A 25,941-nucleotide genomic window follows, 5' to 3' on the forward strand; every position below is an offset into this window, starting at 1 on the left:
TCAGACTACAGAACTAGATTGACCCAACTTGGTATGTTAATTGCCATTGATATAATTATATTTACGAAATATCTGACATCCTTTTTTTCATCAAATCACTTAAGGTTACGGAATAGTTTAAAATGCGTGGGCAGAACAAATTACAAAACCTGCTTTAAACCAAGCAGGGATAAATAATTTCAACAACTGTGTTGTGTTAGCAATACAACTAATTGTGCTTGTTTGTTTTTACTACAGAACAACGACTGTTCTTGGGTGTGTGGTCTACAATAGAGCGATGTTTTATAAAAACGTGCCGCCAAAAACCAGACTAACAGATTACTGAATCCTTATAATTTCAACACAAGTGGCTAAACAATTTAAATATCTAGGTCCTGTGGAAGCGATTTTTTAAGTTACTGGTTGTATAGACGTTTTATTGAACTTTTAGTAGTTTTTTCGAGTGAAACAAGCTCTTTGAAGGTATGTATCTGAGTCACTGGGAAGAAACACGCCAAAAACGCTTCCACAGGACCTAATAAATTTAATATACAATATCACTATACCCCAGAAAAGCCAATAGAGCCTACAGCTTTTGCTGTATTTGGCGGCGGAAAAACATGGTAGTGACAGCTGGAGCTGAGCGATGTCCGGGCTGGCTTACTTGTGTTACTACAACAAATTGTAGTGTTCCACCTGCCTCAAACTACACTGTAGCTACATAAAAACATTAAATATGAAGGGCTTCACCTTCATTTAAAACTTTTACGCTGCTAGACTGGTTTTATGGGCTTCTCAAAAAGTATCGATAGGCATTCAAAATTTTGAACGATTGCCCGTGACTATACCGTAACCTTAAGACTCCTAAAGATAAGTTCAATATCTTGAACTATGTCAGTTTCAATACTAGATCTTCTGGCACCAAACTACAACACAGTAGGCATAAGACTATCATGCTCCAAAATTTGAGCATTATACTTTTGAGCAGTGCTCAAAAATTCACCTATTATGTTTTTGAGAATTGCCCATTATTCCCAAAATTATGCCACCATAATTGGCCAGTTTCTTGCTGTATCAGACCATTTTCGTTGATGTTTAAGCTTTAAAAAGTCTTGAATTCTTTAACTGGTTGCTGTTTAGAGTATTTTATTTCAATGTGATTGCTTTATTAGAGTATATAATATCTAATCAAAAACAGCTAAGCTGTAAAAAAGGTGCGGCCCCCAAATAGGACATGGTGAAAAAAGATAAACCTAGGTAAACAGGAGCAGATAATTATAAGTACTGGGAATCACTGTGAAAAAAGAGGGATATAAGATGGTATTTCCAGTGGCTTATTGAATACAAAAAAGCTTGATATAACCTGTATTATACTAACAATCTCATGTAAGGCTCTAGTTAATGTGTTAAACATACTGAAACCATATATGTGATGGTATAGTGTGGGAATTATACTAGATATAAACTATTTCAGATAATGTGGTAAATAAACTGAAACCATATATGTAATAGTATAGTATGCATTATACTAAAGTATAACATGAGTATAATACAGGGTTTATATTAAAGCTTATTTGTATTCAATAAGCCACTGAAAATACCATCTTATATCCCACCTTTTTCACAGTGAATGCTGCTGCACAAGTGTATATTCCGAATAGAGATCTGTGTGTGTTTAACATAAGCCACCTCTGCCTCCGGTCCAGCTTATAAGCTCCTGATGCTATAGAGCTCCAACTATATAGGCATGCAGTGTATAGCGTGCTGTGGTCAGCAATGTATGTCTTTTGCTATATATAGGGTCCAGTTTTAACTTTCCATTTTCGGTTTCAGTTTTCAATCAGTTTCTATGACGCATATTCTTTGAATTACTTCAAGTTCACCATTATATTAACATTTTCTAGTTCTATCTGTTATCTTTACCTATGTTTACTGTAGCTTACCTATGTTCATTTTTAGTTCACCTCACTGTCACCTCAGGTTTAACCGTCTTTTCTCCACATCTTTAATGAATAAACACGTTTGCATGCAGGTATATATAGCTACATTGGCAATTGAAGTAAATTGTCTTATCTATACAATCTATGTACACTGTAGGTGCAGAAGGCAATTCTATGGCAGCCTGCAGCTGGATCTTTTTTTTTTTTGGTCTTCGACCTACAGCTAGGCTGAAGTTGCAATATTTACTCAACACGAATCGAGCGCTCAAAATGTAGACTCGTTCGCTCGCCCGAGACTAGCCGAAACACGTCTCGGCTTTAATTAATCCGGGTCAAATCCGGGTCAGTGGGTCATCCGGGTCAGCAGTAGTGACCCGGTTTCAACGTTGACCCATGTCTACTCTGTTTACCCCAAATTTACTTGAAAATTCTACATCAGCTGCTGTACTGTAGTTCATGATCATATAGTATGCAACAGTTTACCAGTTCATCCTTAGCTTAGTTTACACCATAATATATTCGCTGCAATATATTACAGTGTAACTCTGTTTACCTTATTACAAGAGTATATATGTACCTCATGATTGCCATGGATGGTTTAATTTTTACTCCGTTCACCCCATCTTTAACTACCCAAGTGTACCCATGTTTACCTAACGTGTACTTTTTACTCACATTTACCCATTTTTACCTTACTTTACCTGATGCATGTGTACCTATTTCAACTCATGTTCACCTTAGTTTACCCCTTCCATGTTTACCATGTTTTACCCCACATTTACTTTTTATTCATATTAGTACTGTATTTCACCTCACGCATACCCATATTCACTCAGTTTACTCCATATTATGCAACATTGTATCCCATGTTTATTCTTTTTACCCCATGTTTACCTCATATTTAGTTAAACATTGAACTCAATTGTTCACCTGTTTGTTTAATATTTGTCTCAGTCACTGTGTTTACCATGTTTACCTTGTTTACCAAGCTATACAGAAAAGGGGTCTGAAATCCATCATATCCTATATCTAGCCACATATGGAGAGAGACATATTTTAAGGTGAAAAGATACTTAATTGTTATAACACTTTATTTTTTGGTATGTAAAATGTATATCTTTAAAAATACAGTGAGTGCATGGTAACAGTAAGATATTCAGACGCAACTGATATGGTAGAAACTAAGGGAAAAGCAATAAACAATATTTTTTAATAATTAGGAGCAGATAAGTACTGAGTGTACAAATGCATATTTGAGTCCGAATAGAGATCTGTGTGTGCGTTTAACATGCTTTTATTTTTTCTACAATCTCTATTCCCCATATTTTATTTTTACAATTATTTGTAGCTATACTTTTATATATAAATGCTTCTATGGATAACTAAAATGATAATAAGCTAGAGGCAATGGTGGTAATTGATATTACACATGTATGACAAGTCAGTCATCATGCATGTACAGTATAGCTTTTAAGTAGTCAGCTAGCTAATATCACAGCTCACAAACACCACTGTATTGTTTCCTTACAATTGAGTGTACTTTGTACTATCAGAAGTTTATGAACCACCGCTGGCTTTTAGACTCCTGGTGCTATACAGCTTTGATATATCCAACTATAGGCATGCATGCTGTGGTCAGAAATGTTTGGCTTTTGTATTACATGCACACTTGTGATTGGTTGCTAGCTATAATTCTTATCATAAGGATGGTCTTTGTACAAGTTTATAGCAATTTGGTTTTTCCAGGTTTAGCTTTCCATTTTCAGTTTCAGTTTCTACTGTTTTGTAACACATATCCTTTGAATTATTTCATGTTCACCTTATAGTTGTGAAATGTTAATCATGCTCTGATGTTTTCTAGTTTTATCTGTTATCTGTGCCCATCTTTACTTTAGCTTACGTATGTTCATTTTTAGTTCACCTCACTGTCACCCTATTTTTTCCATGTTTTCTCCACATCTTTAACAAGTAAACATCATAAATTCAAATTTATGATGTTCCTAATGTTTGCATGTATACGTAGTTATATATACGTTGGTAATTGAAGTAAATTGTCTTATCTAAAATCTATGTACACTGTAGGTACATAGGCAATTCTATGGGGGAATGGGCCCCCTTGTTGAAAAGTTTTCAAGAATCGTAAGGGAAACATATACCCATGTTTACCTTATGTGTACCTATTTTAACCCATGTTTACCCCAAGTGTACCCATGTTTACCTTATGTTTACTCATGTTTACTTTATCTAATCAAAAACAGCCAAGCTGTAAAAAAGGGGTGCGGCCAAGCGGTACCAAATTCACCTGAATTGTTGTTATTAAAATTTTTACCATTAACCTACCATCACAGCCATTTCTTGGCCGCCACCTTGGATTTCACATCTTTTTTCACCATAGCCTTTTCAAGGGCCGCACTCCTTTTTTTACAGCTTGGCTGTTTTTGATTAGATTTCACTTCTTTTTGTATTTGTATACCCCAAAGCCGGCCTATGGCCAGCTTTGGGGCTTTTTAACCTATGTTTTTTTCTTTACCACAGGAAAAAGAAAAAGATTTTATAAATACTTTAACTCATTCTGATTTTATCAGTAAATGTACAAATTATATATATATTTATTACATGTCAATTAATCCCCACAGGATAATTTGCAGCTGATCTCTCTACTGGGTGACTTGAAATGTAGCTGAACTCTCTACAGAGTGATTTGCGTGTACGTAGATGAACTCTTTACAGGATTCTCTCTACAGGGTGACTTGACTCTAGCTGAACTCTCTGCAGGGTTATCTGTTTGTAGTTGAATTCTCTACAGAGTGATTTGTTTGCAGCTGAACTCTCTACAAGGTAACTTCTTCTAGCTGATCTGTCTACAGGGTGACTTGTTTCTAGCTGGTCTCTCTACAGGGCAATTTGTTTGTAGCTGAATTCTCTACAGGGTGATTTATTTGCAGCTGAACTCTCTACATAGTGGTTGCTTTGTAGCTGAACTCTCTAAAAGGTGACTTCTTCTAGCTGAACTCTCTACAGGGTGATCTTTTCATAGCTGAACTCTCTACAGGATGATTTGTTTGCAGCTGAACTCTCTACATGATGATTTCTTTGTAGCTGAACTCTCTACAGGGTGATTTTGTTTGTAGCTGAACTCCCTACAAGGTAACTTCTTCTAGCTGATCTTTCTACAGGGCGATGTGTTTGTAGCTGAGTTCTCTACAGGGTGTTTGTTTGCAGCTGAACTCTCTACATGGTAGTTTCTTTGTAGCTGAACTCTCTACAATGTGACTTCTTCTAGCTGAACTCTCTACAGGATGACTTGTTTCTAGCTGATCTCTCTACAGGGTGACTTGTTTCTAGCTGAACTCTCTACAGGTGATTTGTTTGCAGCTGAACTCTCTACATGGTGGTTTCTTTGTAGCTGAACTCTCTACAAGGTGACTTCTTCTAGCTGATCTTTCTACAGGGAGATTTGTTTGCAGCTGAACTCTCTACAGAGGTATGTTCCTGAACCATTGTTGGTAGGTTTCAAAAAGTAGGTTTACTAAAACCTGCCAAAGATGGCTTGTGAACATACCTGGAGCGAGGCTCTACATGATGGTTTCTTTGTAGCTGAACTCAGTACAAGGTAATTTATTTTAGCTGATGTCTCTACAAGGTCACTAGTTTGTAGCTGAACTCTCTACATGATGGTTTCTTTGTAACTGAACTCTCTACAAGGTGACTCCTTCTAGCTGATCTTTCTAGAGGGTGATTTGTTTGTAGCTGAACTCTCTACAAGGAAACTTCTTCTAGCTGATCTCTCTACAGGGAACTTTGCTTGTAGCTGAACTCTCTACAGGTGTTTTGTTTGCAGCTGAACTCTCAACATGATGGTTTCTTTGTAGTTGAACTCTCTACAAGGTAATTTCTTCTAGCTGATCTTTCTACACGGTGATTTGTTTGTAGCTGAACTCTCTACAAGGAAACTTCGTCTAGCTGATCTCTCTACAGGGAGATTTGCTTGTAGCTGAACTCTCTACATGTGATTTGTTTGCAGCTGAACTCTCTACATGATAGTTTCTCTGTAGCTGAACTCTCTACATGATAGTTTCTCTGTAGCTGAACTCTCTATAAGGTAACTTCTTTTAGCTGATGTCTCTACAAGGTCACTAGTTTGTAGCTGAACTTTCTACATGATGGTTTCTTTGTAACTGAACTCTCTACAAGGTAACTTCTTCTATTGATCTCTGTACAGGGCGATTTGTTTGTAGTTGAACTCTCTACATGGTAGTTTCTTTGTAGCTGAACTCTACAAGGTGATTTCTTCTAGCTGAACTATCCCTTTCCATATAGTTGCATGAACTCCCTATAAGGTAACTTTTTCTAGCTGATCTCTCTACAGGGTGAATTGTTTGTAGCTGATCTCTCTACAGGGTGCATGACTTGTTTCTAGCTGATCTCTATACAGGTTGCTTGTTTCTAGTAGTGTTGTTTTAGTTCTAAGGAACTAGAACTAAATCTAGTTTTAGTACAGCAATTTAATTCTAGTTCTAGTACACTAGAACTAAACTAAAATTGTGGTCTATTTTAGTTCTAAAACTAAAACTAAACTAAAATTCTTTCAAGTTTTGGTTCAAAAACTAGAACTAAACCAAAACCTTTAAAACTTTTAGTTCAAGAACTAGAATTAACTAAAAGGTTTCTCAAGCAATCCTACATAAAAGGGTGTTGTACACTATAACCACTTAACACTTTTCTTTGAAGATGGTGATGCCTGCAAATGCCTGCAAATGCTACCATAAACATTGTCAGAGGAGGTTGGACATGCACACATGAGTGCATACATTTTGTATTGAAAGTTTAACCAAGTGTTCACGAAAGTTTTCACAAATACCATTCGAGAGTGCACTTCAAGTTTAGTCTATTCAGCCGGTCAACCCCATTCAACCCCACTACTCCAGGCACGTAAATTGATCTTGAAATCTACAGGATCACTTGTGTAAGCATTCGCTGGGTGGAATCCATGTGTAATACTATATAGGAATGCCATATGTACGTGTATTTAAACACAATGATTGTCGAAGAAAGCAATGTGCATGCTAACAAAGCCTCTCAGAGTATTGAAAAAGAAGAGCGGATGCCGCTAGTTTGGCCTAATCAGAATCAAAAAGAGAATTAGAAACTCACACACCCGCCTTGCAATAAGAATTTGCTGTTCATCTTAAGAAGCACAAGGTAACATAATGTGGATATTGCTAAACATTTCTTCTATCACTTACTCCTTGTCATATATAAGAATTACACAATTAACAGAAATATATTTCAGAAGTGCTTGTATCGTGTCCAACCTCCTCTGAAACATTGCTATTCAGCATTAATTCTGCCTATTTAGGTTATTTAAGCTCAGTTCTATTAGAGCTTTTGTTCATTTGTGCACAATGGTAAGTGGAAATAGTGCTGAACATCAAAACACCAAATCTAAAGTTTCTGTAAGTCTAGGGGGTGCTACCAAGGTTAGTATATGTGAAGATATCTAACACTAAAACTAACACTAACTAAAATGAAACTAATACTAACTAAATTACAGAAATATGGGGTACCAGAACTAATACTAACTAAAACTTTGGTGGAATTGGGGTACTAGAACTAATACTAACTAAAACTTTGGTGGAATTGGGATACTAGAACTAAAACTAACTAAAACTATGACAGAATTGGAGTACTAGAACTAGAACTAAACCAAAATGAATTTGCTGTACTAAAATAACACTAGTTTCTAGCTGATCTCTTGAATTCTCTTCAGGGTGACTGCTCTATTAGGATGACTGCTCTATTAGAGTATCTCGATCTCGCACTTGCTGCACCAAGTTGGATTTCTTGTTCTAACTCCGTGGCTTTAAGTCTGATTCTTCTACACCATTGAAGAGCCTTTCTAAGATGATTACTCCATCTATACAGCGATTTTCAAAGCATTCCCCCTAGCGGTTTATCTGGTAGGCGTGGCAAGTAGTCGTTTTTTATTAGCTAATCTCGATTGCATAATTGTTACACACTGTTGGTTTTTTCGTTGTATCTTCCTGGTTTTTAGCTCGATTTCTTTCAAACCACAAAAGGTTTGAGGTTCAATAGTTAACCTAATTACCCACCGATTTTCAGCTTCTTCCCATACGCGGTTTACCCTGTAGGCGTGACAACATATCGGGTGTTATTTTTCGTGAATAATCGATCATAACTCTTTCCTGTTTATCGTATCCTAGCCAACGTTGGTACAGAGATGCGCCTTTATACCCCCCTTCTGTGTGCCAAATTTGCAGGCGATCGGATATGGCGTTCGCGTTTTATAGCAGTTTTTGTAAGTGTGCGAAAAGAGGAAGAAAAATAAGAAGAAAAAAAAAAACAATGAAGAAACTAAGCCAATTTTTGAAGTCGCATATCTCAGGAACGCGTGAAGCGATTTCGCTCTAATTTTTTTTTTTCACTTCCGGCTCTAATGGCACTCCCATCCTCCCCGATCTCTAGCTAGAAGTTAAACCTAATTTAATTTATAAATGACAAAAAGCAGAAGAAAGAAAACTGAGCAGCTAAACCTACAGAGCCTACACAGGCCTACAAAAACACCGCATGGACCGCCAGCATACACACAGCAAAACCCCCGGACAGGGGCCTTAACAAGAAAGCCCTGCAGACTACTGACCAAACTGCAGGGAGTGGAAGCATGAAACAGAGTTCAACTCCCACAAAGGACTGCCAGGCAACAGGCTAAATAGATGTAAAAATGTCCGGGCATTGTGGCGCCACAGACAAACAGAGAGTTGCTCTAGCAGATGGCGGTATGCTAGGCCACGAGAAATGCCACTCCTGGTGGTTGTCCTCAAAGCAATATCCTGCAAGACAGGACGACTAGCAGCAGACCACAATTCCAAATTTCGCTCTAATTTGGAATGTGGAGTGCTGAAGGTGGAGGGAGTCCAGGGCCGGAGCTCAGAGATTTTGAGTGGTCAGGCCATTCATGGACTGCAATGGAGGTCATAGTCATGCACACTACATTTTATTGGTTTGAAATTTAAATCAGATTAGCTACTGTAATTCTTTTGTGGTGCTAGCTACAGCATGCATTAACATGCTAAGCTAAGGAAGTCTGGGGCATGCTCCCTGGGAAAATTTTTGAAAATATATGTTCTGAAATGGCATCTGCATGGAAGCTATTTTACATACACGGTCCCTTTCTGCTTTTTAACACCAAGAATGTATCCAGGTAATTTTGAGCTACTGTACTACCAATTAATTCAATTTAATATAGCTATTAGCTAGTAGCTAATTTTACTTTCATTATACAAAGTGAGTTTTGTTCTTTTGAGATACAGAAGCAATTTTGATTGTAATTGATAATGCATAACATGCATTATCAATAGCCTATTGTGCAATTCTATGCAGATGGCTCACTGGAAAGTAATGTGAAGACAATTAAAATGGACATGATGGCTTAGATCAACCAGACTGAACCAGTGTAATAAGAGTATGATATTGTATACTGAATGCTCTATTATCACGATGACTGTTGTATGAGTATAATGTGATGACTGCTCTATTAGAGTATCTCGATCTTTTTGCAAATTCAAGTGGCTGAAAAGTGGTCCGGCCAATGCCGGACCGGCCGGACCGTGGGCTCCGGCCCTGGGAGTGTCCACAGCAAAAATCGTCTTGTTTCATCGAGGCAGCACAGAGCTACGGAGGTGCGAAAATTGCGTTTTCTTTCTTCCTGTCAATATACTACAGATGTTGCGCGCCGGCTTCTTGGGCCGCACGACACACTACCGTGTGTCTTGATGGTTACAGGCATAATTTTAGAATTATCGGACGTCCATGGGAATAATCAGTGGAATTAAGGGGCGTGCCTTGATTAGCTAGAAGAAAGTACTAAACTACTAAGAATGATATATATATATATAGCTGGCATTATTTACGAGTGCTGGCTGGAAGGAGCTGAAAAACCTCTAAAAGATCGATACACTCTAATAGAACGTTCAAATACTTTAATAGAGCAGTCAGATCGTTTTATATTAACAATCTGTAGACAGCATCAGGGATTTAACTGCATGATTATATGAAATTCTGAAACTTGTACATCTTATACCAGTGTATCTTTTTTAAGTCTTTCAACAAACGTATTAATATCATTATCCACTAAACTTAGCATGTAGTTATACGTAGCTACAGTTTAATACACTGATAATTGAAAACTATTTTGCTATACTCCTGATAGCTATTTTACATCTGTTATAATGGCTATAACCATTATGTGTAAGGCGGAATGTTTCATTTATAGCTAGCTATTAATTAATTAATTCTGACAAAACTACTTTTATCAACATCTTGAGAATTAAGTGACTGGAGAAACTAAGTCATTATTATGGAATAATAGGCTAGATAAAAGAATAAAAAAAAGAATAATAGGAGAAAAATTTGGGAAATTCTGGAAAGAACAATAGGTAACATTTTGAGCATATTAGGCTCAGGCCTACACAGTTAGTGGAGTGGAGTTCAATTCAGTAATGATCAGTTGGATGGGACCTGGAGGAGGCACTATTACAAATGATAGTAGAGTGACCATCAGTCCAACCAGTAGTAGTGGTAGCAATTACACTAGTAGTATTCAGTTTACCTACCTGATGGAGGGAGATAATGGAACATACACATGTAATGTGATGATACTGGAAACTAATGAATCAGCATCAGTTGTATTGGGGACACTTACAAGTGAGCATCTAACAGTATATGTGTATACGTGCACATTTTTTACAGTACTCACTCTTTATACAAACCTAACTGTATCAAACACTCAGACAGTTGGTCAGCCACTAACACTGGAGTGTAGTGTGACTACTCTACTGTGAGAGGTATCACCAGTACAGTGGATATTATATGGAGCAGTAATGGTACAGAACTTGAGAGGATGGAGGGAGTTGTTAGCTCCACAACAGACAACTCAGTAGTGTACACAGACACTTACAACATCTCACAATTGAACACAACTGATGATGGTAGAGAGTACCAGTGTGAGGTGGTGATCAATACTAGTCCACCAGTAATGGTTAATGATAGTGTTACACTGGATGTAATGGGTCAGTGTGTACTGTTCAATATTCCTTTGCTATGTATTCATTTCTCCTCCACAGTTTCTCTTCCTACAGTTACCATATCACCATCTGGTCCAATACAAGGAGCTTTTGTAGATGATCCCCAAATGATCCAGTGTAAAGTGAGTACAGTTAGTGGAGTGGAGTTCAGTTCAGTAATGATCAGTTGGATCCAACCTGGAGGAGACACCATTACAAATGATAGCAGAGTAACCATCAGTCCAACCAGCAGTAGTGGTAACAATTACTCTAGTAGTATCCAATTTACCTACCTGATGGAGGGAGTGATGTGATGTGATGATACTGGAAACTAATGAATCAGCATCAGTTGTATTTGGGACACTTACAAGTGAGTAGTGTTTCCTCTAACAATTAATGTATGTACGTTTGCATCAAATGCAGTACCCTCTCCCAATGTGAGTATCACTACATCCAGTATTCAGATAGTTGGTCAGTCACAAACACTGGAGTGTAGTGTGACTACTGTCAGAGGTATCACCAGTACAGTGGATATTATATGGAGTAGTGATGGTACAGAACTTGAGAGGATGGAGGGAGTCAATGTTAGCTCCACAACAGACAACTCGGTAGTGTACACAGACACTTACAACATCTCACAATTGAACACAACTGATGATGGTAGAGAGTTCCAGTGTGAGGTAGTGATCAACACTAGTCCACCAGTAATGGCTAATGATAGTGTTACACTGGATGTGATAGGTTAGTGTGCTTATGCATCTAAAGATACAGTACTTAAGAATGTTTTCCTCTCCTTAGTCCCACCTATTAATGTCATCACATCACCAAGTGATACCATACAATCAGCAATGGTGGGGGATCCCCTAATCCTAGAATGTGTAGTGAGTACAGTTAGTGGAGTGGAGTTCAATTCAGTAATGATCAGTTGGATGGGACCTGGAGGAGACACTATTACAAACAATAGTAGAGTAACCATCAGTCCAACCAGTAGTAGTGGTAACAATTACACTAGTAGTATCCAGTTTACCTACCTGATGGAGGGAGATAATGGAACATATACATGTAATGTGACGATACTGGAAGCTAATGAATCAGCATCAGTTGTATTAGCATCTATAAATGGTAAATATAGTTCAGAGTTTAAATCAATGCTCTAAGTGTTGTTTATTTGCTACGTCTGGTATAATAGCTATAACCCAAGGCAATCTTATAACCATAAATAGTGAGCATAGTAATTTTTCAAAAAAGTATTTAGCAAGTTAGCATTGTATTAGCCATTATACATTGTTGTGATATGTGGACACTAGTCTGTTCAGTAGCACCATTGTGTTATACTGTTACAGATAACAGTGCTAACAGTTTTTAAGTCCGAACTGTACAGTTTATTAGTGCAAAAGCACATTATTGTCATTATTATGAACCATTATTGTTTTATGTACGGTTCTACTTAATTAAACATATTACTTCAGTCATTCAGAATGCTTTGCCTATATAAGTGACACTCGTACATCAATTTGTTCACATGCAAAATTTATGCAGTTTACCCATGCACATGAAATGTGAGTAGAAATAAATGTATAGATACTAGCCTTTTGTTACTCATTTTGCTCTATTATTTTGATTTTTTGTTGAACATTTGTAACCACAGAAAATACTATAATTATAGCAGATTGCCAGCCTGTTTTCTATATTTGTTTTGCACAGCCAGCTCTTAGTGTTGAAAACCTAAGGGTAGCCAGAATGAAAATGCTATACTGCATTAACCAGACCTTTTCCACAAAGAAATAATGATGCACCTCCTGACTGCTGTTAAGACTGCAGGGAAGGTTCACTGATTGTCGAGAATTGCACACTATGACTTTTTAAAATGATGTCTGTCAAATGTTCTCACCAATTAACAGGCCCTGCCTGCAATACACAGTAAATCTCCATAACCTGGGGGGTAGCCAGGTTAAAAATGCTATACTGTATCGCCAGATCCTTTTTCTTGATCCCATGACAAAAGAAAAAAGTGGTCTGGCTGCTATATGTTGTCATTGCTAGCAGTTATATGTTTAAACAGTTTGGCCATTTATTCTTGATGTACAATACAACACTTTTATGACTAAAGGATATGTAACTATCATCAGTTTTATGATAAGTTGATAAATGAGTCAGCATTTATATGTGCACACCTATATTAATAACTTTCTGCTCTCTGTACAACACTTTAGTTCCTACAGTCACCATCTTCAGTACTCTATCTGGTACACCAGTTAGTGGATATAATGACACGTTTGACTATTCCATATTGAGTAGTGTCACTCTGATGTGTATGGTTTTATCAAGCAATGGGTCAGAATTTACAGTGACCAACTATCATTGGAATACTACAGGATGTTACACTAACCCTGCTCATAATAGTGGTAATCCAGTTTGTTTTCCTACTGGTCAGACAACACAAAATGTAAAGGATGCTGGTACCATCACTTGTACTGCAACTATTGGCGGTAGTAACTATACCAGTGAATCACTTACACTTCGTATATCAGGTATATAACATGTATGGCATTATGGATTTTATTGTCTATAACATAGATGGCAACTAAAATGCCTTTTGGAAGAATTTAGCAGTACTGAAGTAACTAATGTCCTCAAACCAATTTGAATAATCCTTAATTGCTTCAAAAATTGCCATAGTAAATTCTATATAGCTACTGATGGATATGTAACTCAAAATGCCAAAACAATATATTTTTTTCTTAGAATGCATTACCAATGCCTGTCATGTCCTTACCTTAAAGACCATGCACATCACTTACACAAAGCTGTGAATTGATATCAATTAATGTTTTGTGTACCTTAGATGTTAGCAAATGTAAAGTAAGCTTTTTATATCCCTTAGGCTAATATTTCAGTTGTTGTTAAACAATTATTGGTCAGTAATAATATATGGATACTGTAAAAGACCTCGGACCTATTGTGTATACATTGTTATATCCATTAATAAATAAATAAATAAGTATTAAGTAGAGCTTAATTAAATGCGTGCATAGAATTGGGGATGAAGAATTTGAGATAACTATGCACTGTATGCTGTACTATAATAATCACCTCAATTATGCCTCAGCAATTGATGCTGTTTGTCACTCACCTTACTTAGAACATCCTAGCTTGAGACATCTTTAAAAGAATAAACTAATGAATTATGAAAGCACGCATGCATTTAGGTTCTGACTAATACACACTCATGACTATTAAATTGATAATTGAAAGGAGGGCGCCCACACAGATTGCTTCCATCATTAACCACGTTTAAATTCTTTAAAGTCCATTTATTGACATTGCCTCAGGCTTATAATATTATGGAGTCTAACTAGCACAATAATTATTGTATGCATCTTCTAGGCATTGCAATAGTAGTTGGTGATAATGAAACTGAAACTGTTAGTGGTGATATCCTCACTGACTATTCATACATTAGTGGAACTACAAATGGTCTACTTGCTCGTTGTGTGTCTGGACTGGGACCAACTGGTACTGATGATAATACTGACCTGGGTATATGGTACTTTAATGGAGCTCAGTTACCTTATGGACTATGTGAAGATCCTGTTGTTGATATAATTCAGTCACGTATTGCAAACATTACAAATTTTATTGGAGGGACCAACTTATGGCAGTGTGGAGCATTCACTACTACTGTAGAAGGTGTTTACACATGTGTCATAATGAACAGTTCAATGATGAACCAGACAGCAAGATTAGGCGTGTACTTTAGTGGAAGAAGTGAGTCACTGATATGCACATATAGCATCTACTGTGTTTCAGTTAAGTAAAGGTTTCTAGTAACCCTACTCTGCCACATTATCTCTCTCTACACAGCTGCTCCAATGATAGTCGCTTCATCATCATCTACTGTTACAATTGCCATTGGTTCTCACCTCGCACTGTCCTGTACCTCACGAGATTCTCCCCCAGACACATTCACATGGAGGAAGGATAGTGGTCCAATAGTACAGTCCAGTAGTATCACTACAGTGACTCATAATAGTACTAGTGTAGTGTTTCGTGCTGACTACTCCATTGATAGTGTTTCTATGAGTGATAGTGGAACATATACTTGTAATGTGATTAATCCTCTTGGAAGTGACAGTGAGACCATAACTGTCATTGTCATGGGTATGTTTTGACTATACATATACTTTCTTTAACAGAGCACCACTATGAGTGTGCATGGAAGTACAGCATGAGGGTGCATTCCAAAATCAGCACAAGGTTTAGCTACTATTATCTCAGTACTCCTGACTAGTCCTGAGTGTTGTATTTGAGTATATATTTAAACTCATTCAGCTCCTTGATGCCTTACACATAATTGCTACAAGATCTTTACCATATAATAATGCTACATTTTGAGCTTCTTGAATTTGCTATGGCTACATTTTGAACTTCTTGAATTTCTTTACTAATGACTTTGTTTTGTTGCAGAACTTTCGATAGAGCACAGTGTAACTTACCAATCTAAGCCAATATATATATCAGGCATGATTTCTAGGAGGGTTTCATTGGTTTCCAGAAACCAATCGGGTTTTTTATACCAAGACAATAATTAAAACATTTAATAATGGTTTAAATATAAGATAGTTTATTTAGCAACCTGTAGTCATAAATTACGTATGTCTGCCACATAGTGATTCAAAAATTGCTCCTCCTGTGCCCTGGCATGTGTTTTAGCTGTTATAGCTTGTGCATGACATCAAATCTTTTTGTATAGGCCTGGAATGGTGTAAGATTCAACTGTGAAGTGGTTATTTTAACCACATAGTTAGGTAAATAGACTATGTAATGGCTTTAATCACAATTCTCTAGTTAGACCATGCTCCTGATAACTTTTCTATTTTAGAGTTGGAAACTGATGATGTGTTATATACCGAAAATTTACCAACATTGTAATATTTTTTCATTACCGATATCATATCGAATCTCAATATTTTTATAACTGATATCAATATTTATCGTATAGTCAATATTTTGCTACAATTTTCAATATATTGAGTAATATTTTGATAATTTACAACTTTTGGTGTGTGATTGTGCAATCACGGTAGAAATGAAGCTCAGTTCTGTACAGTTTAGCCATTTTAAAAAGTGTCTACCAGTTTCCAAGGCTTGTTATTACCTTCATCACAAATTCTATAAAGCATAGCCGCTAATTATAAACACTTGCCCCACGCAATTAATCAAAAGAAAAAAACACCGAAAAAGTATCAAAATTTCAATATCTTACTAATTATCATATCGATATCATACCGAAACCAAAATCTTAATATCGCACATCACTATTGGAAACCAGTCAGCAAATTTCCTAGAACAGCCCTTGCAAAAAATTGTGTAGATATCTTTCAATCAGTTTTATCCATAATGAGATTCAGAAGTCACTTGCCAACCTCAAACAACCAAGTATCTTGCTTGCTTGTGCCTCTTTGTTTCTTAACATTGTGAGTATACATCTACTCTCAACCAGTTTAATAGTGTTACATAGGAACTTATATACTTTTTAATAATAATCATGACATAAAAATACATGCCTTTGTTAGCCACTATTCATGTTATACAATTACATCACTGTGACAGTGGAGGAGTAGATTATCATAGTAGCTCATACCATAATGTAGCTACATAGCTATGTATTAGCATCAGTACATAAAACTGGTCTCATTTTACAGAAGGGAATACAGAGCTGTGTATGTAGTAAAACTGCATTTTCCCTGTCAACATCACACCAGTGTGACATGCAGACACTCTTGATGACACATTTACATGTGTCTTCATAAGACCTTGTAGTAAGTGCCTTTGTCTTTTAAGAACTCAGCATTATTTGAGCCAGAGGATTACATTGCTAATCAATTTTCCATACACTTGATGCTCAATTTCTAGGTGTTTAAATTATTGCTTCAAAAATGTGTTGGTCTATTCTTTTGTCTATACGTATATGTTTTGTTACAGACATAGCTACAAGTTATGATTTAGATATGTCAACAACTGTGATTATGGTGATGCCCACAATAGGTAAGCAATATTATGTGTATTCTTCTCAAATATAAAAATCTGATTGTTTCTCACACTTTAGTATATTGCGTATTCCTCAAGTGTATATATCTGCAAGTAATTCATGTGTAAAGCTTTTATTAACTGTTCATTTCATTGAAAAATTTAGCAACAAGATGTACACATTAGCATACCTGCATGCAGGCATGGTTCTCGGAGGTTTCACCAATTGCTAGGTAGTTCACCATGCTACACCAGAGTGGAACCAACTCCATGGCTATTGTGGCGGTTGCTGCGGTGCGTTCACTAACAAGTCAAACAATTATTAATAATTCTGTTAATCAATACAACAATCACCAGCACACTCAAGATTACAAACTCATGATAATTACAATCACGCGACTCTACTCTACATTACATCACTCTAAGAAGTCTGTTCATTACGTAATACCACATCTCCCCCTTAAGAGAAACGGCGGGGGGGACGAATCTCAGTCCCAGTTTGACTTCTAGTCATCATTCGGTGAGGCTCTTCTGGTTCTGACAGTTCTTCAGGAAACCCAGCATTAGATTCTTGAGGAACAACTCTTAATTGGATTCTGTTCCTCTGAAGTTGACCTGAAGGAGTCTCTACAAGATAGGATCTGGGGGTTTCTCCTGAAGTAACCACTCTGCCCGAAACTGGACCATTATCAGAGTCTATCCAAACGGGAGTGTCATCGGGGATCATAGGTAAATCCTTGGTCCTATGACGTTTGTCAAAATTGTCCTTCTGTTTCAGCTTGTATGTGGCATCAGACTTCTGAAATTCTTCCAAATAGGTCCATTGAGGAATCAGCTTACAGTCTGCAGTAGGAACACAAGTTCGGATCTGTCTCCCCATACTCAATTCAGCTGGGCTCCTTCCACACCAGGGAAGAGGTGTTGACCTATAAGTAAGCATCGCCATGTATGGATCTTTACTGTTTTTCAGTAAATGTTTAACAGTTTGAACCATGCGTTCAGCTTGCCCATTACTTTGGGGATACTTGGGGCTGCTTGTGATGTGACAGAATCCATATTCATTTGCAAACTGAGTAAACTCTAGAGCTGAGAATTGTGGACCATTATCGCTGCGAACTACTTCCGGGATTCCATGATGTGAGAACACATTTTTGAGGTGGCTAATAACAGCTGCTGAGGTAGTTGTAGTCAACTTGGTTACTTCAGGGTACCTTGAAAAATAGTCTACTGTTAACAAGTACTTGGTACCTTCCAGTTCAAACAAATCTGTCCCTATAATTTGCCATGGATAATCTGGGAGTGTCGACTTGATCAGGGGTTCTCTCCTCTGTTGGGCTTCTCTAGCACATGTGGGACACTGACGAACTATCTCAGCAGTATCCTTGGTAATCCCAGGCCACCAAACGGAGCACCTCACTCTGGCTCTACAGCGTTCAATCCCCTGATGCCCCTCGTGAATCTTTGCCAAGGTCTCCTTTCTTAAAGAAGAAGGAATAACAATACGCTGGTTATATAATAGCAAATTATTATGAAGCGAAAAGAAACTTCTCACCTTCCAAAATGCACTCAGGTCAACATCTGTAGGAGATTTGGCAGGCCAACCCTCTAGGCACCATCTTTTCACTGTCATGCACGTCGAGTCATCATCCTGAGCATCTTTGTACTGTTTCAAGCGATGCTCCCCAGCTGGTAGAGCTGCTACTACAGTATCAACAAACCATTCTACTTCTTCTTGAAGTTGTTTGTCACAAAGTGGGGATGGTGCTCTTGATAAGGCATCAGCTGTAGTCAGTAGCTTCCCAGGTACATGTGACACAGTGTAATTAAACCTGGCCATTCTGAGTCTAAAGCGAAGAATTCTAGGAGGTAAATGGTCAAGGTCTTTGGCATTCAACAATGGGATGAGTGGCTTGTGATCTGATTCTATTAGAAAGTGAGTACCCAGTATGTAGTTTGCAAATTTGTCACATGCCCATGTAACTGCCAGGGCCTCTTTTTCTATCTGGGCGTAGCGTCGTTCAGTCTCCGTCATGGAGCGGGATGCGTACGCCACTGGCTTCCAGACTTGGCCTGACTGTTGGAGGAGAACCGCACCCAACCCGTAGGAGGATGCATCAGCAGATACTTTGCTGCTGGCTTCAGGGTCATAAAGTGCCAGGACTGTTGGTTGTGTCAATTCAGCTTTAATTGCTATGAATGAATCTTCCTGTGTTGGGCCCCACACCCAAGCATGTGACGGACTCAGTAACTCACGTAATGGCTGACTAATTTGGGATAGCCGGGGAGAAAATTTCCCTAACTGGTTAGCCATTCCCAGGAACCTGCGTAGCTCAGTAACACTAGTAGGGGGTTTCATATTAGATACTGCTGCAATCTTCTCTGGGTCTGCTCTGATTCCTTGACTATCAACAAGGTGTCCCAGGAATTTCACAGATTTTTGGTTGAATTCACACTTAGTACGGTTCAGGGTGACATTAGCTGACTGTAGTTGCTGAAGTACTGCCAACAATCTAGAGTTGTGTTCTTGTGGGGTGGAACCAAACACAAGGATATCATCCATCTGGCATACTACCCCTTGCAGACCCTGAAGAATTCTCTTCATTCGTTTCTGAAATAGTTCTGGGGCACTTGTGATGCCAAAAGGCAATTTGTTAAAACAATACCGCCCAAATGGGGTTATGAATGTTGTAAGGTGGCGAGAATCTTTGGCAAGAGGAATTTGCCAAAACCCACTATTGGCATCGAGTTTGGAAAATATAGTGGCACCAGCTAACAAGGCTAAAGTTTCATCTACTTTGGGCATCGGGTGTACTTCTCTGAGAACACCTTCATTCAACTTCTTCAAATCGACACAAATTCTGATAGCCCCAGATTTTTTTGGAACCACCACCATCCCAGCACACCATGGTGTGGGCTCGTCAACCTTAGAAATAATACCACCAGACTCCATTCGAGTTAATTCTTCTTGGACTTTCTTACGAAGCGGTAGTGGTATGTTACGAGGGGTATGAAGAGAATGTGGCTGTGTATCATCCTTGAGTTTAATCAAATATTCATCCCCTAAAGTGCCCAAACCTCGAAAAACTGTGGGAAACTGGCTGTAAATGTCCTCAGCAACCATAGTATGAATTCTGCAAATGAGTTGCAGTGCTGTGATGGCTGGTAATCCTAAGAGGTTGTGTCTCAAGCCCTGTACTACGAAGATTTCCTGTCTAGATGACATCTCTTTGTTAGACAGAGCACCTGTAAATTGTCCCAGTACAGTCAACTTTTGGTTGGCAGGTCCTGACAATATTTTAGAGGGCTTCTTCAACTCTGTTTTTGGAAGTGCACGGTATGTTTCCTCTGATATGGCTGTTACTGCAGCACCAGTGTCTAGTTTGAACTGAACAACTTTGGTATCCAGAGTCACTGTAACATACCAAGACGATTCTGAACTGGTTGCCATGGCATCTAGGAATGCAGTATCAAGGGACAGTTCTTCAACAGGAGGTAGTTTCTCACTGGGTGTGGTATCTACAGATAATTCATCAGTGGGTGAAGTGTCGACTGAAAATGCTTGTTTCTTAGTCTTGGAAAAACAAAGTGAGCTGTAATGCCCTCTTCTGTTACATCTGTGGCATGTGGCACTGGTAGCTGGACACTTAACACCTTCTGGATGTCTACTATGACCACACCTACTGCATGCTTGTGCAGATTGTTGTCTGTCTGGCAACATGCCTCCTCTGAGTTGCTGTGGGTGGGGTGTGGTTTTTCCACCAATGGCTCTCTTGTTGGAATACTTGGATACAGCATCCACTACTACAGGATCTTGCATAGTCCCTTCACCTTTTAACTGACGTTGCTGATCTTGTACAGCTTCGTTCAAACGTACTTCCTTCTTAGCTTTGTCGAGCGTTAGTTCCGGGTCGAGCTGAAGGCGTTTGGAAATGGCTTCATCTCTTATTCCAACAACAATTCTGTCACGGAGCATCTCTTCTGTTAAGTTTCCGTACTCACAAGTCTCTACTAAGGCATAAAGCTCGGAGATGTACTGCTCCACCGTTTCACCAGGTAATTGGTTGCGACGATTAAATTTGGCTCTTTCAAAAATTACGTTCCTTCTAACTTTGAAGAACCCGTCAAGTTTGGCCAGGACAGTGTCATATTTCTTTCGTTCTTCACTAGTAATTCGCGTGGAAGTTAGAACGTTGTCGGCATTTTCTCCCATCGTATACAACAGTGTGCTCACTTGTCGAGTTTCAGATTCTCCCGATAAACCAGACGCTTCTCTAAACTGTTCGAATCTTCTTTTCCATTTGGACCAGCTGTCTGGATTATTGAAGTCGAAAGGTTCCGGCGTTTTCAACTGAATGCCAGCCATCCCACTTCTGACACCATGTGGCGGTTGCTGCGGTGCGTTCACTAACAAGTCAAACAATTATTAATAATTCTGTTAATCAATACAACAATCACCAGCACACTCAAGATTACAAACTCATGATAATTACAATCACGCGACTCTACTCTACATTACATCACTCTAAGAAGTCTGTTCATTACGTAATACCACAGCTATGACCTTGGAGTTAGAGGAAAAGGTGGATACAATTGGACGCGGACATTTTTAAAAAGCATGCACTTTTACATTTATATAACAGTTATTTTTCATACCTAACATTGTTTTACAGCAGTCTTCACTTCCAGACCTGGACATCGATCTTGTCATAGCACTTATCCATTTATAAGCACACGTGCGAAGGACTAGACCAGCACTCCACAGAATGCCAAAGACCATATAGTGTACACATTCTCTAAAGTCTAATACAGAGTTATACAAGTACACAAAAATTTAGAATTTTCAACTAGAGTAGGGAACATAGCACATCAATAAAAAAAGTTGGAGTAGTCCATGATATTAAATCACAGTAAAACAATAAGAAGTGTTATATCCCTACTGTGTTCAAGATACCATAACGGAAATGCATAGTATAGGGTATAACACTTCTTATTGTTTTACTGTGATTTAATATCATGGACTACTCCAACTTGTTTCAGTACTTTTTATCGATGTGCTGTGGTCCCTACTCTAGTTGATAATTCTAATTTTTTGTGTACTTGTTTGTTAACTTTTTTTTGTAAATAATTATTATGACTGGTAAACCCACACATACCGCATCTGAAATGGCGCCGCATCCCAGCTATATCATGTATCGTCTGAAAAGTGAAGTATCCATCACGCTTCGTTGTCAGCTATGTTCAACTTGTTACACAGCAGTACGAATCAGTAACTGTTCTAAAAGCACCTCTCCAATTAAAAGAAAAATACGGATGATTTCCATTACAAAGGGAAGCCATCACATGCTACCACCAAATCAACACTTTTCGCTGTCAGCAAAGATGAATGGGACACAAAGGAGGACATGCTAAGTCCATGAAGAATGTGTTGTGCGTACTGCGGTATGCCAAAGGGCACCTCTCTGGGCAAAGTGACATCAAACAGTGAAAAAATCAAGCTGTTACCAAGTTACGCTTGTCTGAAGGCATCAGTCAGTTACTCAATCAGTAGAAAATTTCGTTAAATATTTTTTTTTTAAATTCTGTAGCAGCTTTTTGAAGGTGTTTCGGCTTGATCTGAAAGCTTGTTTGGGTTTAGTTTGACCTAACCAATAATGTTTCATCGTTGTCTAGGAAAATTGAGGGTAGTTTTTGGGTGATGTTATTTCGTGGGCCACGCCTATATACTCCTTTGTGGTCCTACTATACAGTACTGTTGTAGTGTATGATAATTGTAGAGATTAGCTTGCATGCCCCATGCAACTTAGCTTAGCAGGCCAAATCCACAATCTTATGCCTTTTAATATAAGGTACAGGTGCTTATACCAAGTGTTGAGGGTTTCAAGGGCCTGGCCTATGAGATTAAGTTGGGACATGCCAGCTTAATTCTATGACACTGAATTAGATTTCTAGAGCACGTGTACAACACTATATGTGACCCAATTTTGGAAAACCATCCTTTTGGGCACATGCAAAATTTACAGGAAAACGCAATTGAAATTTTCAGCAATTTTTTTAAAATTACTTTTTAAAAATTTGGATAAAGCAATTATTAAGCCTTCTTCCTGTGAAATTTCTCACCCAAAGCTTCTTTCTGCTAGGAGATATGGATGATTTTATCAGACCATGTAGTGATTTCACCATGCGTGGGACAATTATTAACTTACAAATGGTGCTAGAATGGTTAAAACTAAGTCTTAGACAATGATACATGGCATTTAACTGAAGAAAAGGACCAGAAACACTTGATTTAACTATCAGAAGTCTCTTTATAACATTTTTAAACAGTAGGAATGGAACTATTTGTAAACAAAGTGATTTGTCACAATCTGTCATGCTTAATCACTCACAGAATCAATGCATTAATATGAAAAGTTACTTTGTAATGTATTAGACAGTAAATTCACCATATCTCTGGAACCCTTCAAGATATCAAGCTGAAATTTTGACACAAGATCGATAAACACCCAGTGCCTCATTTTAGCTACAAAAGAGAAAATTGACCAGTGTGCCAAAAAGGATGGTTTTCCAAAATTGGGTCACATATGGTCTTTAGAATGCTAGTCTATCCTTTGCACATGCACTTATAAATGGATAAGCGCTATGACAAGATCGACACCTGGGTCTGGAAGTGAATGCTGCTGTAAAAACAACGTTAGGTATGAAAAATAACTGTTTTGTAAATGTAAAAGTGTATTTTAAAAATATCCGTGTCCGTGTCTGACCATATCCACCTTTTCCAATTACCCAATAAGATGTAGTGTAATCTATGTCACATAGTTTGATTTATGTATATATTGTGCCATTTGTGAAGTATTCCAAATAATGTATGCATATTTGTATTTTGACAATTTTAAATCATATTGTATTTTGTTACTAACAGAGCTTACATCCAGACCAACATCAGGTACATATTTGTAGACATATAGCATGTTGGTAGACTTCAGTACAGAATATGTCTTGCATGTTTATTGTGACAAATGTCCACCATACTACTAGCTTTACTTTTATTTTTCCCGTATAATCTGTAAGCCCACTAAACTGCAATTATTGCATCAACCAGTTTATATGATTCTAAAACTGATACTCAATACAATGAAATTAATTTGTAAAACTTTGTAGAGTATAGGTAAACTATTGCATATTCATCAGCAGATTGAGAGCTGAAGTACAAAGTATTCCTGCATTTGCATAACTGCATGTATGCAATTGGCCATGATCTAGTGATAGTTTAAGAATACAAAAAGTGTGTGTTTTAATGCTCAATTCCTATGCACTGTGGATTAGTTATCAGTGGAATGTATAGTTGTAATGTAGTTAAAATTATTTGTTATAAAAGTATAGAGCTCAATTATTAGTCTCCAGGGTTAGAATATAATGATAGGTATACAGATATATTGCTAGTGTTATTATAATTATCCTTTATGGCATTGCGATAATGAAAATCCTAATTATTATAAATTTTGATAACAAAAACCATTTTATCACGATAATAAACTATATTATCTCAATATTGAAATACTGTCATAAAGTACTTTTACATGCACAGTTTTGTGTAACTTAAGGCTAGTATCTCTTGACCTTTTCAGCATTACTACAGCTGCTTGTGACCTCACAAGCATACCATCTACCTGCTTTTAATACGCATATACTCTACTGTTGTTTTTTCTCCATCTTTATTATTGTGACTATGTGGATGATTTTGCGATTTTTTAATTTTATCTGCATAGCTAATTACTTCTGGTTATTGTGTTTGACCTATCCATATACAATTCCCAACAGATGACACTACATTGTTTGGACTAGAAGAGTGGCAAGGTGCACTGATCATTGTAGTTATATCATTGCTGGCAATTGGAATTTGTATTGCAATAGCCCTGGTAATTACATGATAGTCATATGGCTGGAATGTTTTGTGGGGCAACAAGTTTAATTTTCATGGTTGCACTAAAAATACTGAATCCTTTTTAGGCATTAGTGAAAAGAATTGATTGTCTGGGAAGGTTATGCGGTCTTCCCTGATTGTCTGGGAAGGTGATCAAATCTTTGCTGAAAGTTCGTGTCTCCTTTTTGCAAAACTTTCTAGCCATGCAACATTATAAGTAGCATTTGTAACAAAAGCAATGTTTGTGTAGATGGTTGGAGTAGTCTGCAGACACATGCAAAAAAAATCATCAAAGCCAATAATGTCTTCTGTGGATAGTATTTGGAATATATACCATTAGAAAATGCAGCAACCACTCATTACCCAGTAATCTACGTAAATGTTTATCCTAATACTGTTGCTATTATTACATTCACTTAGAAAAGCACAGCCAATCTACTTACAATGGATCAACTGCATAAAATCGCTAAAGAAATGCCAAATCTTCATGATGAATTTGAAGTAAGCATGTTGATAATTGTATTATACTATCTAATCAAAAACAGCCAAGCTGTAAAAAAAGGTGCGGCCCCCAAAAAGGCCATGGTGAAAAAAGATGTGAAATCCAAGGTGGCGGCCAAGAAATGGCTGTGATGGTAGGTTAATGGTAAAAATTTTAATAACGACAATTCAGGTGAATTTGATGTCAAGACCAAGTGGCACAAAAGTCACCTGAATTGTCGTTAAACAAATAATTCAGCTAAAGAATTCAGCTATAAACAAATCACCCTGTAGAAAGTTCAGGTACATACAAATCACCCTATATAGAGTTCAGCTACAAAAAAAATCACTCTGTAGAGAGTTCAGCTACAAAGAAACCATCCTGTAGAGAGTTCAGCTACAAACAAGTTACCCTACAGTGAAATCAGTTTGAAACAAGAGATTTCAGCTACAAACAAATCAACCTGTAGAGAGTTCAGCTATGAACAGATCACCCTGTAGAGAGTTC

The 25,941-nt window shown here is 37.6% G+C and overlaps 1 protein-coding gene across 1 annotated transcript; it reads left to right on the plus strand.

Moving 5' to 3' along the window:
• Positions 1-10,230: 10,230 nt before the first annotated feature.
• On the plus strand, positions 10,231-25,460 carry LOC136261311 (mucin-22-like). The gene is made up of 13 exons (XM_066055287.1): positions 10,231-10,643; positions 10,689-11,008; positions 11,063-11,372; positions 11,426-11,743; positions 11,801-12,124; positions 13,216-13,533; positions 14,390-14,770; positions 14,867-15,163; positions 16,988-17,050; positions 23,952-23,975; positions 24,851-24,948; positions 25,204-25,319; positions 25,374-25,460. Exons 3-12 carry the CDS (start codon positions 11,321-11,323, stop codon positions 25,291-25,293), a joined length of 1,965 nt encoding a protein of 654 aa, XP_065911359.1. The 5' UTR covers positions 10,231-10,643; positions 10,689-11,008; positions 11,063-11,320; the 3' UTR covers positions 25,294-25,319; positions 25,374-25,460.
• The last annotated feature ends 481 nt before the right edge of the window (positions 25,461-25,941 follow it).

The sequence above is a fragment of the Dysidea avara genome, chromosome 7 (assembly GCF_963678975.1).
Source record: "Dysidea avara chromosome 7, odDysAvar1.4, whole genome shotgun sequence".
Lineage (NCBI taxonomy): Eukaryota > Metazoa > Porifera > Demospongiae > Dictyoceratida > Dysideidae > Dysidea > Dysidea avara.